Genomic DNA, 13,252 nt, shown 5'->3' on the forward strand with positions numbered 1-13,252 from the left:
TGGTAGCGTTCCGCGTCGTCTATTCCACGGGCAAAAGCAAAGACCGCTTCGACATTTGGTTCTGGTCCTGCTACCAGAAAGGATCCCAAGACACAATTCCGTGGGCTGGGTTGTGTGCAGAGCAGGTATGTCAGAAAACATCTCGACACCAGACAATCATGCTGTTTGCCAAAGCTCACTTCTGACATGATTTCTCTTCAGACCTACACGTTTGCTGCTGCCATCATTGCAGTTGTGGTTGAAGCCATATGCGTTGCACTCTTTCTGGCGCATCACCGTGGATACAAGCCACAATTAAGTTACAAAGGCGTGGGCTCTACCGTCAAGAGCTGGGTTCCCAGCAGTCGTGGTCGTTATCGGGCGGCCAGTCGTTCGTGAGGGTTGGAATTGTTCGAATGGATACAATTGGGTCACGTATTCGACCCTGTCAGTCTTGCAATTTCTGCTCGAGACTCCAAAATCCGCGCATCAGGCCAGCTTAGTTGTTTGAAGAATAGTGGGTTGCGTTTAGATGACTCTACGGTGAAGAGATGAGATGGACCTCGACGAAACCCCGATCGCGATGTCAGCAAGGAATTGAATACGAAAGCTATGGAGCATAATAATTGTACTTGCAATTAGTATTGGTTCAATGATTCCCTTCACCGAACTATCTTTGATCACGATACTTACTATTACAAGATACTTAATTCCCGTCTCTATATCCGTTACGGGCAGAACTCAGCCATTGCGAATGTGGTAATGCTCGATTTATTAAGCGAGCAACCTTCGTCATGATAGCTTGACTACCTAGCACTAGAAAATGTGTGCAGCCAGTCTTGTGTGACAGCTCGCATTCATTATCACATGTCACCGGGTCCCATGGCCTCCGCAAAACAGCCCACCGTCTGGCCGAAGCGAGTGAATTGACCCAATCAATCCATCAGGTTTGGGTATTCGCCTCTTCGGCCAGGCACAGCATTCAAAAGCGAAACCTATCTTCCTTGACATAGCAAGAACAATTAGCCATGCGTCCTTAAAACCGATCAACATAGATAAATTCCGAAGTTAGAATTATACATTAAACTCCGTCTAATAATCGGCTTCATAACGCAATATTTTCAAGAATACAAATAGACGAAATCGTTGTAAGGCTGAACCTATACTTCGTATTCAATCGGGCGCTAAACGTGACTGATGTTTCTGCCTAGTTTGTTACTAATCGCAATGACCTAGCATGAGAGAATTGTGGCGTCCAGCTGAGATGATTCCTTTTTCTGAGCCAAAGGATAGATCAGGCTGACCGGTTTAGCAATAAAAGACTGGATTTCGCGCACTCTTTATAGGCGCAGGGAAGACGGATGATGGGCTGAACAGGTCTTTCATTCCCTTCTCCCACTCGCTCTGGACGGGCTTCTGATTCTCCAACCTGGGCTCGAACCTTTTGGACAAAATGGCAGCTCGTATGATCGCAATGCAGTTTTATGACGCCGTCCTGTCAGTCCTTACCATCGCGTTGTGTGTACCGTCAGTCGCCTTGACACCGAGACTGCTTTGGCTGCTCGGCCAGTGGCTGGTAATCAACCATGCTGCGAGAACGATTTGGATTCTAGTATCTTCAGTCTTTCTTCTCAAGCAAATCCGTCAACGTCATCTGTCTCCCGTCCGCGAATGCGCAAGTTTCTTTCTGTATCGGGTGATGGGTCAGCTGTCATGGAGAATCGTGGTTCAGCTGTCATGGAGCATCGTCGCTCAATTACATGTAGGGAACACTTCGTACGACGAGATACTTGCATTCATCTTCAGCCTTATCCCCTCTGGATTATCCTCATTGCTTCATAACTTCACGGTCGTCAAACACTGGAAGCCGGCATTGTGGACCACCTGGCTTGGCTTCGCCGCACTCCCCATATTCCTCAAGGACAACAACATTCCTGGCTATCATGCTGTAATTATCATTTACTCCAACGTCATTTTGTGGCTTCTGTCGCTGTTGATTTCTTGTGGCAGGGGTTGGATCCACACGAGCAGGAAAAATCGTCCACCCGTCGGCACAGGGGAACAACAGACAAATGTTAGAGTCATAGAGAGTACCACAAAGGATTCACAGCTAGATGACAGGACATGCACAACTACGCATGCTTTGGCACCGTCTCCGCCTACGGCTTTCAGCTACAAGGATCTCGAAGATTTGGCACCTGAAGGAAAAGAGATAAGAATGCTGACTATCTTGCAAAGCGACAGCAGCAGTACATCCGAGCCTCTCAAATGCAGAATTCGAAATGTTGCTACGGACAAAGCACAAGGCTACACGGCTTTGTCTTACGAATGGGGGTCCGAGAATGCGACAGCATGCGTGGAAATTAATGGAAAGATGATGGCCATTAGACCGAACCTTCACAATGCTCTATGCGTCATGCGAAATCATGGACATGGAGACATCTGGGTCGATGCCATCTGCATCGACCAGGAGACAGTAGACGAGGTCAACTCCCATATGACAATTATCAAGAAAATCTACCAAGGTGCGGATCAAGTGGCGGCCTGGCTCGGACCAGCTGCGGACATGTCTGATTGGATCATGGATGAGTTGGAAAAGGGGACTCGGGTGGTAGATATTGCCCCCATCCATCGAAGGCCTGGGTCAGTCGAAGACACGGCGGTCACCAAATTTCTCACACGGACGTACTGGCAACGTGTATGGATTGTCCAAGAGGTGGCCGTGGGCATGAGAGTGCAGCTGTATTGTGGAATGAAGCAAACAGCATGGAGAAATCTACGATGCTTCAGAGATGAGTGGAAGTCCAGCACCGATGAAAAACAGGCTTATCCATTCGCAAGGACAGTTTATGAAATCCGGCAGCACAGAAGGATTTCTTCTCAACGGCCGAAAAACACGCTCGAGATACTGGACCTAACTCGGGCGTTCGAGGCAACCAACGATGAAGACAAAGTTCTTGGTCTTTTGGGACTGGCAGAGGATTGGGAGTCTTACAAAACCCCGCCCGACTGTTTCCAAGAGCCTCGATCGTTGTGTCTTTCGATGACCAAGGGCGTGGTAGAGAAAGATGAGACGCTCGACATCATCTTGCTTGGCCGCACGTATGGACCCCAAATACCATTTCAGAGACGAAAGAAAAATACGCCTGATCAACGACAACTTCCGTCCTGGTGTCCCGATTTTGTCCATTTCGCACCCACTGTATCTGAGAAACGACTGATCTCGTATTTGGCAGGGCAACCAATGCATATATTTGGACGCAGAAGTGCGGATGCCACAGGTTCGAGTTTGACTGGAAAGATCTCGTTTACGACGGACGGAGACTATGATGTTCTGAACGTGCAAGGAGTGGAGATAGGCTCAATCACCTCACTGGGAGTAAGCGCCAGCTTGCCATCTGAACCAGATCATAAATACAGAGAAATATGGCAGGACGACTCCTGGGATGACACAGAGCTGTACAATACCCTGGGTCAGACTTTATTGATGTACGACAAGGACTATGATGTGCATGCCCGGGACCCGACTTTCCTCCTCTGGATCATGGATGAGCGACGAGGCTTCCTCGAGACCGTCTTTAGTGGAGCGGGAACGTCTGCCACCGACGAGGCTCGAATCAACGAATGGCTCAAAGCGAATGCCGACATGTACATCCATGGCGAAACCTTGTGCACAAGAGCGACTTCACTGTCGAGCAAAATCAGTGGTACTAGCAATTGGTTCAAGCATGCTGTGGGAACAGCGATAGCTTTGGCCCAGGGAAAGACGAGTAATTTGTCGATTCGGGCCCGAGGACACATTGTGGCAGCTATTAAATCTGCAATCGACGAAGATCTGCGTCTCATGACTCTCTCCCAAGGTGGCAGGATGGGATGGGCACCCCCAAATGCTACACTCTCAGACAAGGTGTTTCTCCTTGAAGGATGCCACTTTCCGGTGGTTTTGAGACATCGAATTAACCAAAGAGATAAGGTGATGCCCGGATACCGAGTGGTCGGCCATGCATACGTTCATGGAGTGATGCACAACGAAGTCTGGTCCAAGATGGGGACAGAAGATTTGCAGCCGCTTTCACTGTATTGACTCGTGGTCGGGTTAGATAGCAATGGGATGCAAAGGTATTGGTCGATAGGCTGGACCTATGCTTCGTATTCAATTAGGCGCTAAAATGTGATGGATTTTCCTACCGATTTCATTACCCATCGTGATGACCTAAGTATCATGGTGCGAGTAATAAGAGCTCTTGTGATTTAGCCAGCCCCCGGATTCTGGTTTGAGTGCTTCCGGGGATCCCAGGCAAGATAGCCTGAGATCGGCTTCAGGGCTCCACCACAGATTCTTTCAACCGAGGCCGCAACTAAAATCAACCACGGAGCGCACACAGTGGAGCAAAATATTTCTTTGCCGACCGCACGAATTCCTCGGACATCCTCGAGGATCTCCTTGAATTGCTATAAGGATTAGAAGAAACCGCAGCTAGCAGGCATCTGGAAGACTGTGATGTCTACATCATATCACACAGATATAGGAAAATAATGCAACAGTGATAATTATGGCAGCAAGCCTGTCCTCAGAGAACATAATGTCTGCTTGGTTTTCCGGAACCGGTAAACAGATGGCTCTACTCAGCCGAGGTTGTGGTATACAACTGGATCCAGGAAGCGACACTATTCTCGCGGACCATCATGCAAGACGAACAGCCAAGGCCGTGCTGGAGACTCGGATTCGGCTGGGAAGATTACTGCAACTTCGATAGAATCTCAAGTTGTCACTAGGTAAATTGTTGCGTCGGCAGCCCACGTGGCTTTTCTTCGAGCACGTCAACACTTGAGTTATGCACGTCGAGGCTCTATCCTGAACGGCTCTATTGTGACTATATTCACTAGTCTGGTACGTAGAACGGAGAGACTTCCATAGGTCCTTCTAGCCATGGAAGATAGCCCGGTGCACACTCACTGAACGTAATCTTCGGCTGGTTTTCATAATACCTGTCCAATCGAGAATGCAGAGCCTCGCCGAGATTGTTCACCATCCCGTTTGGATGGAGGGTTAGCCAAGGTTTCGTGCATTGTTCACCTTTGCAAGATTTCAACACCATCAACAGCGCATCTAGCCGGGTGACCACTTTCGCCATAGGATAGCCGTTGATGTTGGCTGGTGTCCCATACAGATTCTGAGTTTGATGTGGATCCATCTGTCGAGGGTTGATGAGATTAGTACCAGCAGCGTAATGAGAAATCGACCGAGGGGAATTGAAATACCTTCATATCGTACACCTCGTGCTCATGTGTGCACCATACTGTATACAGGATGTCGTAATCCGGACTGACGATCCGCATAGCTTTGTAAGTGTTGTTCGGATGAAAAGCTACCGCCGGCGTTAGTGCCTCAACATCATCTTGCAACCATGAAAACTCACTGAAACTCCCGTTCGGACCACCTCTGGTCAGGCCGCCCTCTTCTCCTGCAAGGCCCCAATACTCGATTGTCACATGATCGTGCATTGGTGACACCGCCGCTTTCTTCATTGCGCAGGGTGTAAGTGGCATTGGAGTACCATCAAAGTCGTCACGGAGCGGAATCTTGGCAATATCAAGCACTGTTGCCGCGATCTATGACAAGCAAAAGTGTCAGTACATATGACAAAAGCCCACAGATACTTTCATCTTGTAGTGAGCCACGAAACACGGTCAAGAGTGTCTCGAGGCTCAAAGACGACAACTTACATCAATATGTGTAGTGGCGAATGAAACAGAATGGTTTTTGGGAACCCCAGGCCCTCTGACAATGAAAGGAACATTTACGTCTTCTTCGAATGCGCATTGTTTGCCTGGCTGTAGTCGATGCTGTCCCATATGGTATCCATTGTCCGATGTGTACATGATGTATGTGTTTTCTGCCATCCCAAGTTCGACGAGCTTATCGATCACCGCCCCAACGAGTTCATCAACAGCTTGAAGACTTTGCACTCTCGCTCGATAAAACTCATCATTATAGTCCAACTCGGTTTGATTAAGAGGGCGGAGTTCCCTCACCCAGCTGACACCTTGCGGCTGTAACCATCGCCTATCAGTAACCTGTGCACTTATGACAGAAGGATGGAGCTACCTCTGAGGGATTGAAGCTGGGGCCTCTGGGAATTTTGAGATCTGGAAACAGGTTCTCGTGTCGCTTAGCCGGCACAGGAGGTATGAAGTAAAGCGAGTTGGGAGACACAACCGCCTCCGTATGTGGTGCGATGGGTGCAATGCCCATGAAGAATGGCCGCGGGCTTTTTGAAGCTGATTCCAGCCAGTCAACTGAGGTCTGCGAAATAATATCTGTTGAGTATTCTCCGGGCCGGAACCTAGGGGGCTCATCATCGATCTGGAAGGACGCATTGTAGTACGTATACGCTGCTGGGTCAATTAGGTCTGGGTACTCTGGTTAGCTACGGTGGTGAGCCTCAGATGTCATGAGCCTCATTACATGCAGTACGGTTCCAGCCTGCAGGGCGTGGACTGTTCCAATTTTGGAGGTTATGGGCATTGAAGAGTTTCCCTGTGTAGTATGTATCATATCCTGCAGCTTGCAGCCAGACTGGAAGGTAATTCTCATTCAGGCCCTGCGACACAAATTTCGGATAGCCACCTTACCCCAAGAATGTTAGCCACACATGCCAAAAGCCCGAAGAATCCTATGCTGGACCTTACCATATGGAGGTTGGACGTCCGTAACGTTGGTGTTGTGGGCCATTTTCCCCGTGAGCAGACTGACCCGAGATGGGCAACATACTGCAGTGGTACAGAAGTGTTTCTTGAAGTGTGTACCTTCCTCTCGAAGCTTCTGCTGGAGTATTGGCTGGTAGTCAAGCGAGTTTAGATTAAGATCCTGGTCATCCGTCAAAATGAGAATGACATTAGGTCGTTGTACCTCAGTCGCGGTTGACAAAGAAAGGAAAAGAAGGCTGACGTATGTCCACACGTGGAGGAGGCCCATTTTGATGCGCATGTTCAATGCAGGTACACTAACTGACATTTCCATTCATGTCGATTGGAGGGTTAATCACCGTTTATAACATCCTTGCATCATTGTGTCAACCGTGCCGATTCGAAAGATATCTCCACACCGGGGAAATCTGCTATCCGTGGTCGTCCACTACCCCGGACTTGGCATGTACATTCCATGGAGACTGGAGTTGTGGGGTTGGCACCCGGTTCCGGGGGCGCTCTGAGGGTGGGTCCAAGTAGGCAGGACTATCCGGCAGGCTTTGGACTATTGGATAAGAGTGATATCAAGATGAATCACTTCATTTTCCATCAATTGTTACCTGACAATGCCCAGCCTTCCCATGAAGCATGACACCGAAGCAAGAGTCTCTCCGTCAGGGAGAGACTTCTCAGGAGCGGCGTACCCCCAAATGCCACTTCTAGATATTAGAGCTTGCTACAATTCTGAATGTGAGCATTTATGAGCACCGAGAACTGTAGGATGCCGGCTGATTTTATGGAGTTTTAAAGACGGCGCAAAAAGCCGATACAGAATGGGCAACCCTGTAGTGAGCGGGGGCCACCCTGAGACAAACCAGCGCAGAAACCTCTGCTGTGCTAAGTAGGATCATTCGCATTTCAAAGTGGCGACTTGCGATGGATCTTCTACCTCGCCGGCTCTAATTTTGAAGAAAGGCCAAGGGATGTATACGTTTTCAACTCCGCTTCCTAAGCCTGGGAGCCTTCCACCATCCGAACAGTCTCGTCAGATTCACTGATCGCCGCTGAGCCCGCTTCGATGAGACATTGATAGCTACCTCTTGAGCAAGGGTACGTAAGCTGACGGAGACAGACGGCAGGTTTTCAAAACGCAAGTTTTGTCTACCACTTCTACTCGATATTCAACTTCTGAGCGTATCTCTGCATCAATGCATCAGCATTCCTCCATCGATGCGATAGTTACTCCCTGAAACCATTACAGAGTCATCGCTGGCTAAAAACAAAAATAGGTTCGCGACCTCCGCGGGTTCGGCTGCTCTTCCTGTTGAAACACCGCAAGTCAGTAACAATGGTTGCGTCTTGATATCCACGAACCCACCTGCCGGGGTAGCGGCGAGGCGCTCTTCGAGTTGAGGCCAGACTCTGACCAAGGCCGTGTTCACGAAACCGGGTGATACTGTATTTACACGTATCTTATGCTTTGCATACTCTTGAGCGGCGGTCACTGAAAGCGCTCGTACCGCGAATTTCGACATGTTATAAGGGGCGAGTTCTGGAAAGGCAGCTTCACAGGCGAGGCTGGCGGTAATGATGATGCTGCCGCCTTTTCCAGCGCTTCGCATTCTTTCCGCCCCATATTTGACCCCTAGAAATGCTGTTGCGTAAGGCAGGCATGTCAGAATCCGTGATAAGCATAGCAAGAAGGAGTAAGAATGCTTGACTTACGTCCACGGGTATTGATACGCATTTGGCGGTCCCATTCTTGGATGGTTACTTCAGAAATTGGCAGTATTGCTCCCACGCCAGCATTCAGAACAAGAATATCCAAGCCGCCCAGCTTGTTCGTCGCTGTTTCTATGAAGGCGATCACGGCGTCCTCGTTGCTAACGTCGGCATGCTGAAAGAGGAAGCTACTTGGATCAAAGTTTTGAGACTGTAGCTGCTTGCGTGCCGCCTCGATGTTGCTCTCAGAGTAGTCGACCGCAAGAACTTTGGCCCCTTCGTCAAGGAACCGTTGAGTTACTGCCAACCCTATACCGGCCGCACCCCCGGTTACGACAGCTACTTTACCGGCTAACTTCTGATTTGTTGATGACATGGTCGTTACTATCCCAAAAGAGTACTGAGGTTAAATTCCAGAAAGGAGATGCACATGAACGTAGATTGTTTTATGTCTGGCAGCTCGGTGCGTCTCCTTCGGTCTCAGGAGTCCGAGTTTCCGTTTCGGCTTGTCACAATATTCATGCAATGTCAGAAAGCTTACTGATATCGTGTATTGTTCGTGCGAGCTAGTTTCCCCGAGATTCCGCACCCCGGATTCCCCACGGAAGTGGTTCGGTCAAGTAAGGGGTCAGCAAACCAGATCTAGCTTGCTCGGAGATTGATATCTGTCGCTATGATAGTAAGTTGCATACACAACGTCGTGCGGGCTGCACCGCAAGGAAAGATGGAAATCTGCCGCGAATACAAATGGACACTACTATCACCCACCGCCGCCAGTACTGCGGAGATAGTCCGCTGGGACGATATAGAATGCGAGTACGTCTTATTGAAAAAGGCCATCCGGGAGCATTTTGACACGCAAGAGTTCTATATTATCACCGTGTTGTGATCAGCCTTGTTGGTTGTCAACCTGCTCAACAGAACCTTTTCAGTTTTCGCAACCACTATCAACAACATGGCTCAAAGCACACTATCAACCTCTCCAAACACTATTCACCAGGAGATTGAGCAATTCATACAAACCGCTATCTATCCAGGCACGGAGGTGATGACAGACAGTAAGACACAAGCTCTCAGACCACTCAATGTGATGATTTCAAAGCTTACCCTAACGTCTATCTGTCTAGTTGGCAATCTTCATTACAAACACGCCGGAAAAAATGTGTTGGTTCCTCAACCTTCGAATGATCCATCGGATCCTCTCAATTGGAATCTGAAGTGGAAGATGCTCACCATGGCTGGAATGTCGATCACGACCTTCTCTTGGACTGTGGGACCTCTGTCTATCGCTTCACAAGTGCCATACTATATGGCTGAGTGGGACAGGTCACTCCCAGATGTGATCAAGTTCGTACGTGCGAGTTCTTCCCCTTTTTGAGCACCATGCCCCAGACTGACGAGATTGACCAATCAAAGATTGGTGTCAGCATCCTTGTTTTAGGATTTTCAAACTTCCTTTGGGTGCCAATTGGTCGTGCCTATGGCCGAAGACCCATGGCATTGCTCGCTAATCTGTTGAACGTCGCATCGATGATTTGGAGGGCGCAAGCTAAGTCCTACGGTTCGTTTATGGGTGCCTGCGTGGTCACTGGTATCGCTTGCGGACCTTCGGAGACACTCCCAGGAATGGTAAGTCCCTGAGAGACGACAACCCATACGTTGTCAAGCATGAGGGGCGTTAACAAAACGACGCCTAGTTGATAGCAGACGTCATGTTCCTTCATCAACGAGGCTTCTACATGAACTTGTATCTTTGGATCGCATGGAGTGGCACACTGGTGAGTTAAGCCTATCTAGCAGATTGGTTCCACACTGACGGTAACGCCTCTTCAATCGAGTAGGTTGGTCCAGTCCTCGCCGGCGTTATGTCGGACAAATATGGCTGGCGAAGCTTCTGGTGGCTCTGTACAGGCTTTGCAGTTTTTGCCCTTTGCTTCCAGCTTTTACTCATGCCGGAAACACGGTGGGGCGAACGACCTTTTATCTTTGAACAACATGTGGAGACCACAGACGCCGAGGAGAAGACGACTGGGTCGAACCTGGAGCACGCCAACCATCTCGACACTGAGCAGGATTCCAATAACACTGAGGCTTCTATAGATCGAACAGGCAAGCCTGCTAAATCACAGTTCGTCCTATGGGGTCAGTTGGATAAGACGAGCGCAAAAGGAATCGGTGCTGCGTTGATCATGCCGTTTCGTTTGTTTGCCTACCCAATTGTAGTCTGGGCGAGTTTTGTGTTCGCCTGGGTTGCATCCCTGCTCGTCGTTATCAATGTCACACAATCACAGGCTTTTGCTGGGCCACCTTGGAATATGACCGCCACAGAAGTTGGGTACACTAATTTTGGAGCTATTGTTGGCGTTGCCCTGTCCCTGGTCATCGCTGGCCCCTTGAGTGATTGGGTTTCAGCCTTTCAGACTCGAAGAAACAAGGGAATCAGAGAGCCGGAGATGAGATTAGTAGCCCTGTTCCCATTTGCTATAGCGTGTTTGATCGGTGGTGTTGTTGTCGCTGTGGGCTACCAGCAACAGTGGAGCTGGCCGGCAATCGTTGTCCCTGGGTACGGACTACTTGGCCTGGTCTTGCCGGCGTTATCGGCGATATCTTTGACTTATGCGGTGAGTAAGCTGATTACAGGGATCTGAACTGATGGACCAGTATACTGACTCAATTCCTTGCTTTTTGGACTCTCAGATCGATTGCTACAAACCAGTTGCAGGAGAAATCCTCGTTGCCGCGACGATGGTCAAAAACGTGTGGGCGTATGGTATGACTGAGTTCTTCAACGTGTGGATCGCTGAAGTGGGATATATCAAGCCAATTATGATGGATACTGCCCTGGCTATGGTTTTCATTAGCCTCGCCATTCCCCTCTACTTTTTTGGCAAGAGGCTCAGGAGGCTCACAAAGGATAGTCCAGCGCATCGGGAGCTGTGAATTGGCCTACTTCAAAAGTCTTGCATATGTCTGAAGGTCGGACTGCGACCTCAGCTGTCCGTGTACGTTTGTTACAACTGATAAGGGGGTGGCGACATTGATAGACGGAACACTTACGGATACTGAACCGGAGCATGGGAGGAGCCTGCCTTGAATTCTTCTCCTAGCTCTTCGTAGAGAGACATCATGTCGATACTTTGGAAGAAACTTTATGACACAGAGATACACTCTAATGTCATTTACAGACACCTTTGATGAGTTGTAAGAGTTTGCTGCCTAGAATTTTGCCTGGCGTAAGAGTTTCGAAGTGGTTATGCTGGTGTGGTTACTTTCCCTCGATGGCAAGTCCATTGAAGTGGAAATATAGTCACTTCATCGGAGTTAGCATCCCACCTTAATGATCTAGGGTGTGAATTTGACTTGATTGCAACTGCTGTATAAAAGCCCATCCTTCTTCTTCCCTGATCGCGGTTGTCGAGCCCGAATTCATTATGCCGATTCGTCGGCATCCAGCTCGATAGCAGATAAATTAGGACCACTCCAATCACGTATCTAGGACTTTACCAGCACCAAGATGCGGACGCAAATATAACTTTGGACTGAACTTGCAGTTAGATGCACCTGAGGTGTACCTCTGCGTTATTTTACGTCTCCAGGCTCCCGATGTTCACGTAGACTATACACGCGTGAAGCCTGTTTTCATCATCTTGACTTCTAATCACCAGACATCTTCGGGTCTCGGTACATGTGCAGGAGTACAACTGGTTTTCAGAGAACGGATCATGCTAGCCGTAGCACCAGTCGCTCGTTTCTTCTTTTTCAATCCATACCACCGTACAAGTAGTTGAATCTAGTGAAAAGCAATGCCTCCATCAACCAATAGACTCTAGAGTTCCGGGAGACCGTTAACGTCATGTCTGATACGATGCACGATGTCTTTCATGCGTTTTCGATTACAAAGAAGAATTGTCACTGACCTGTCCTGTGATGAAGCCTGAATCTGGCCCGGCTAGGAAGCTGACAGCATTGGCCACGTCGCTTGGTGCCCCCACTCTTCCCAATATGGAGATGGACTCTGCATGTGTCTCCATTTGACTCATATTAGCCTTCTTGGGTGTCCCAATCTGCTCCAGCTTGTCTTCGAGCAACTATGAAGCAGAGATGTCAGCCATGAGAAACCACTGAAGCAGTCAAAGAGACATCGCCGAACCAAGGGCGCGGGGTAAATACATCGCGACCTATTCCCAAGAAGAAGGGCGCACGACGAATCTTCAACGAGGATAGCATTCACCTACATTCCACATAGGTGTCCCGATTATGCCTGGGGCGTAGCAGTTGACCTAGACCATTTTCTGTTAGGCCATCCAGCCCTCTTCAATTGAATCCCGAACCGCCACGCGTACTAGGCGCGCACGGGAGAGGTTTTAATACAAGGCCGTTGATAGACTCACCCTAATGGGCATTTCGTGATCTTTAGACAAGGAACCGAGCTCAACGGCGAAGGTCTGTATTTTGTCTCTGTCGCTCTGCTCTCTTCTTTGCACATGCGTTCAGCAAAGAAGAGAGTAGAGAAGATAGAGATTCATAGTTAGAGCATTGGTCTGGAGACGGAAAAGTCTCTGAGTGGGGTCCTGTTTGCCCTGCTTTCACTCACCTGTGTCAGGCCACGCACTGCCCACTTAGATGCAGAGTATGCAGAAACAAGAGGCATGGCTTTGAAAGCTGCTGCGCTTGAAGCTGCGATGATGGTGCCGCCTTTGCGTTGGTCAAGCATTTTCTTGCCAGCCACAACGAAACAGTTGAAGACCCCAGCAACATTCACGTCAAGGATGGTGTGAACATGCTCTTCAGACAGCTCGAAGATGGAGTTGGCATGACCGAGGCCCGCATTTGCTACCATCACCTGTAGCGGTGCATCCAG

At 49.1% G+C, this 13,252-nt stretch overlaps 1 protein-coding gene across 1 annotated transcript; it reads left to right on the forward strand.

The window, feature by feature from the left end:
- Positions 1 to 1,432: 1,432 nt before the first annotated feature.
- On the forward strand, positions 1,433 to 4,063 carry PV10_09022 (uncharacterized protein; the record flags this gene model as incomplete). The annotated part of the gene is made up of 1 exon (XM_016374125.1): positions 1,433 to 4,063. The coding sequence occupies one exon, from the start codon at positions 1,433 to 1,435 to the stop codon at positions 4,061 to 4,063; it is 2,631 nt and encodes an 876-aa protein (XP_016219669.1).
- Between the last annotated feature and the right edge of the window lie 9,189 nt (positions 4,064 to 13,252).

Source organism: Exophiala mesophila (genome assembly GCF_000836275.1).
Source record: "Exophiala mesophila strain CBS 40295 unplaced genomic scaffold supercont1.7, whole genome shotgun sequence".
NCBI classification, from domain to species: Eukaryota; Fungi; Ascomycota; class Eurotiomycetes; order Chaetothyriales; family Herpotrichiellaceae; genus Exophiala; species Exophiala mesophila.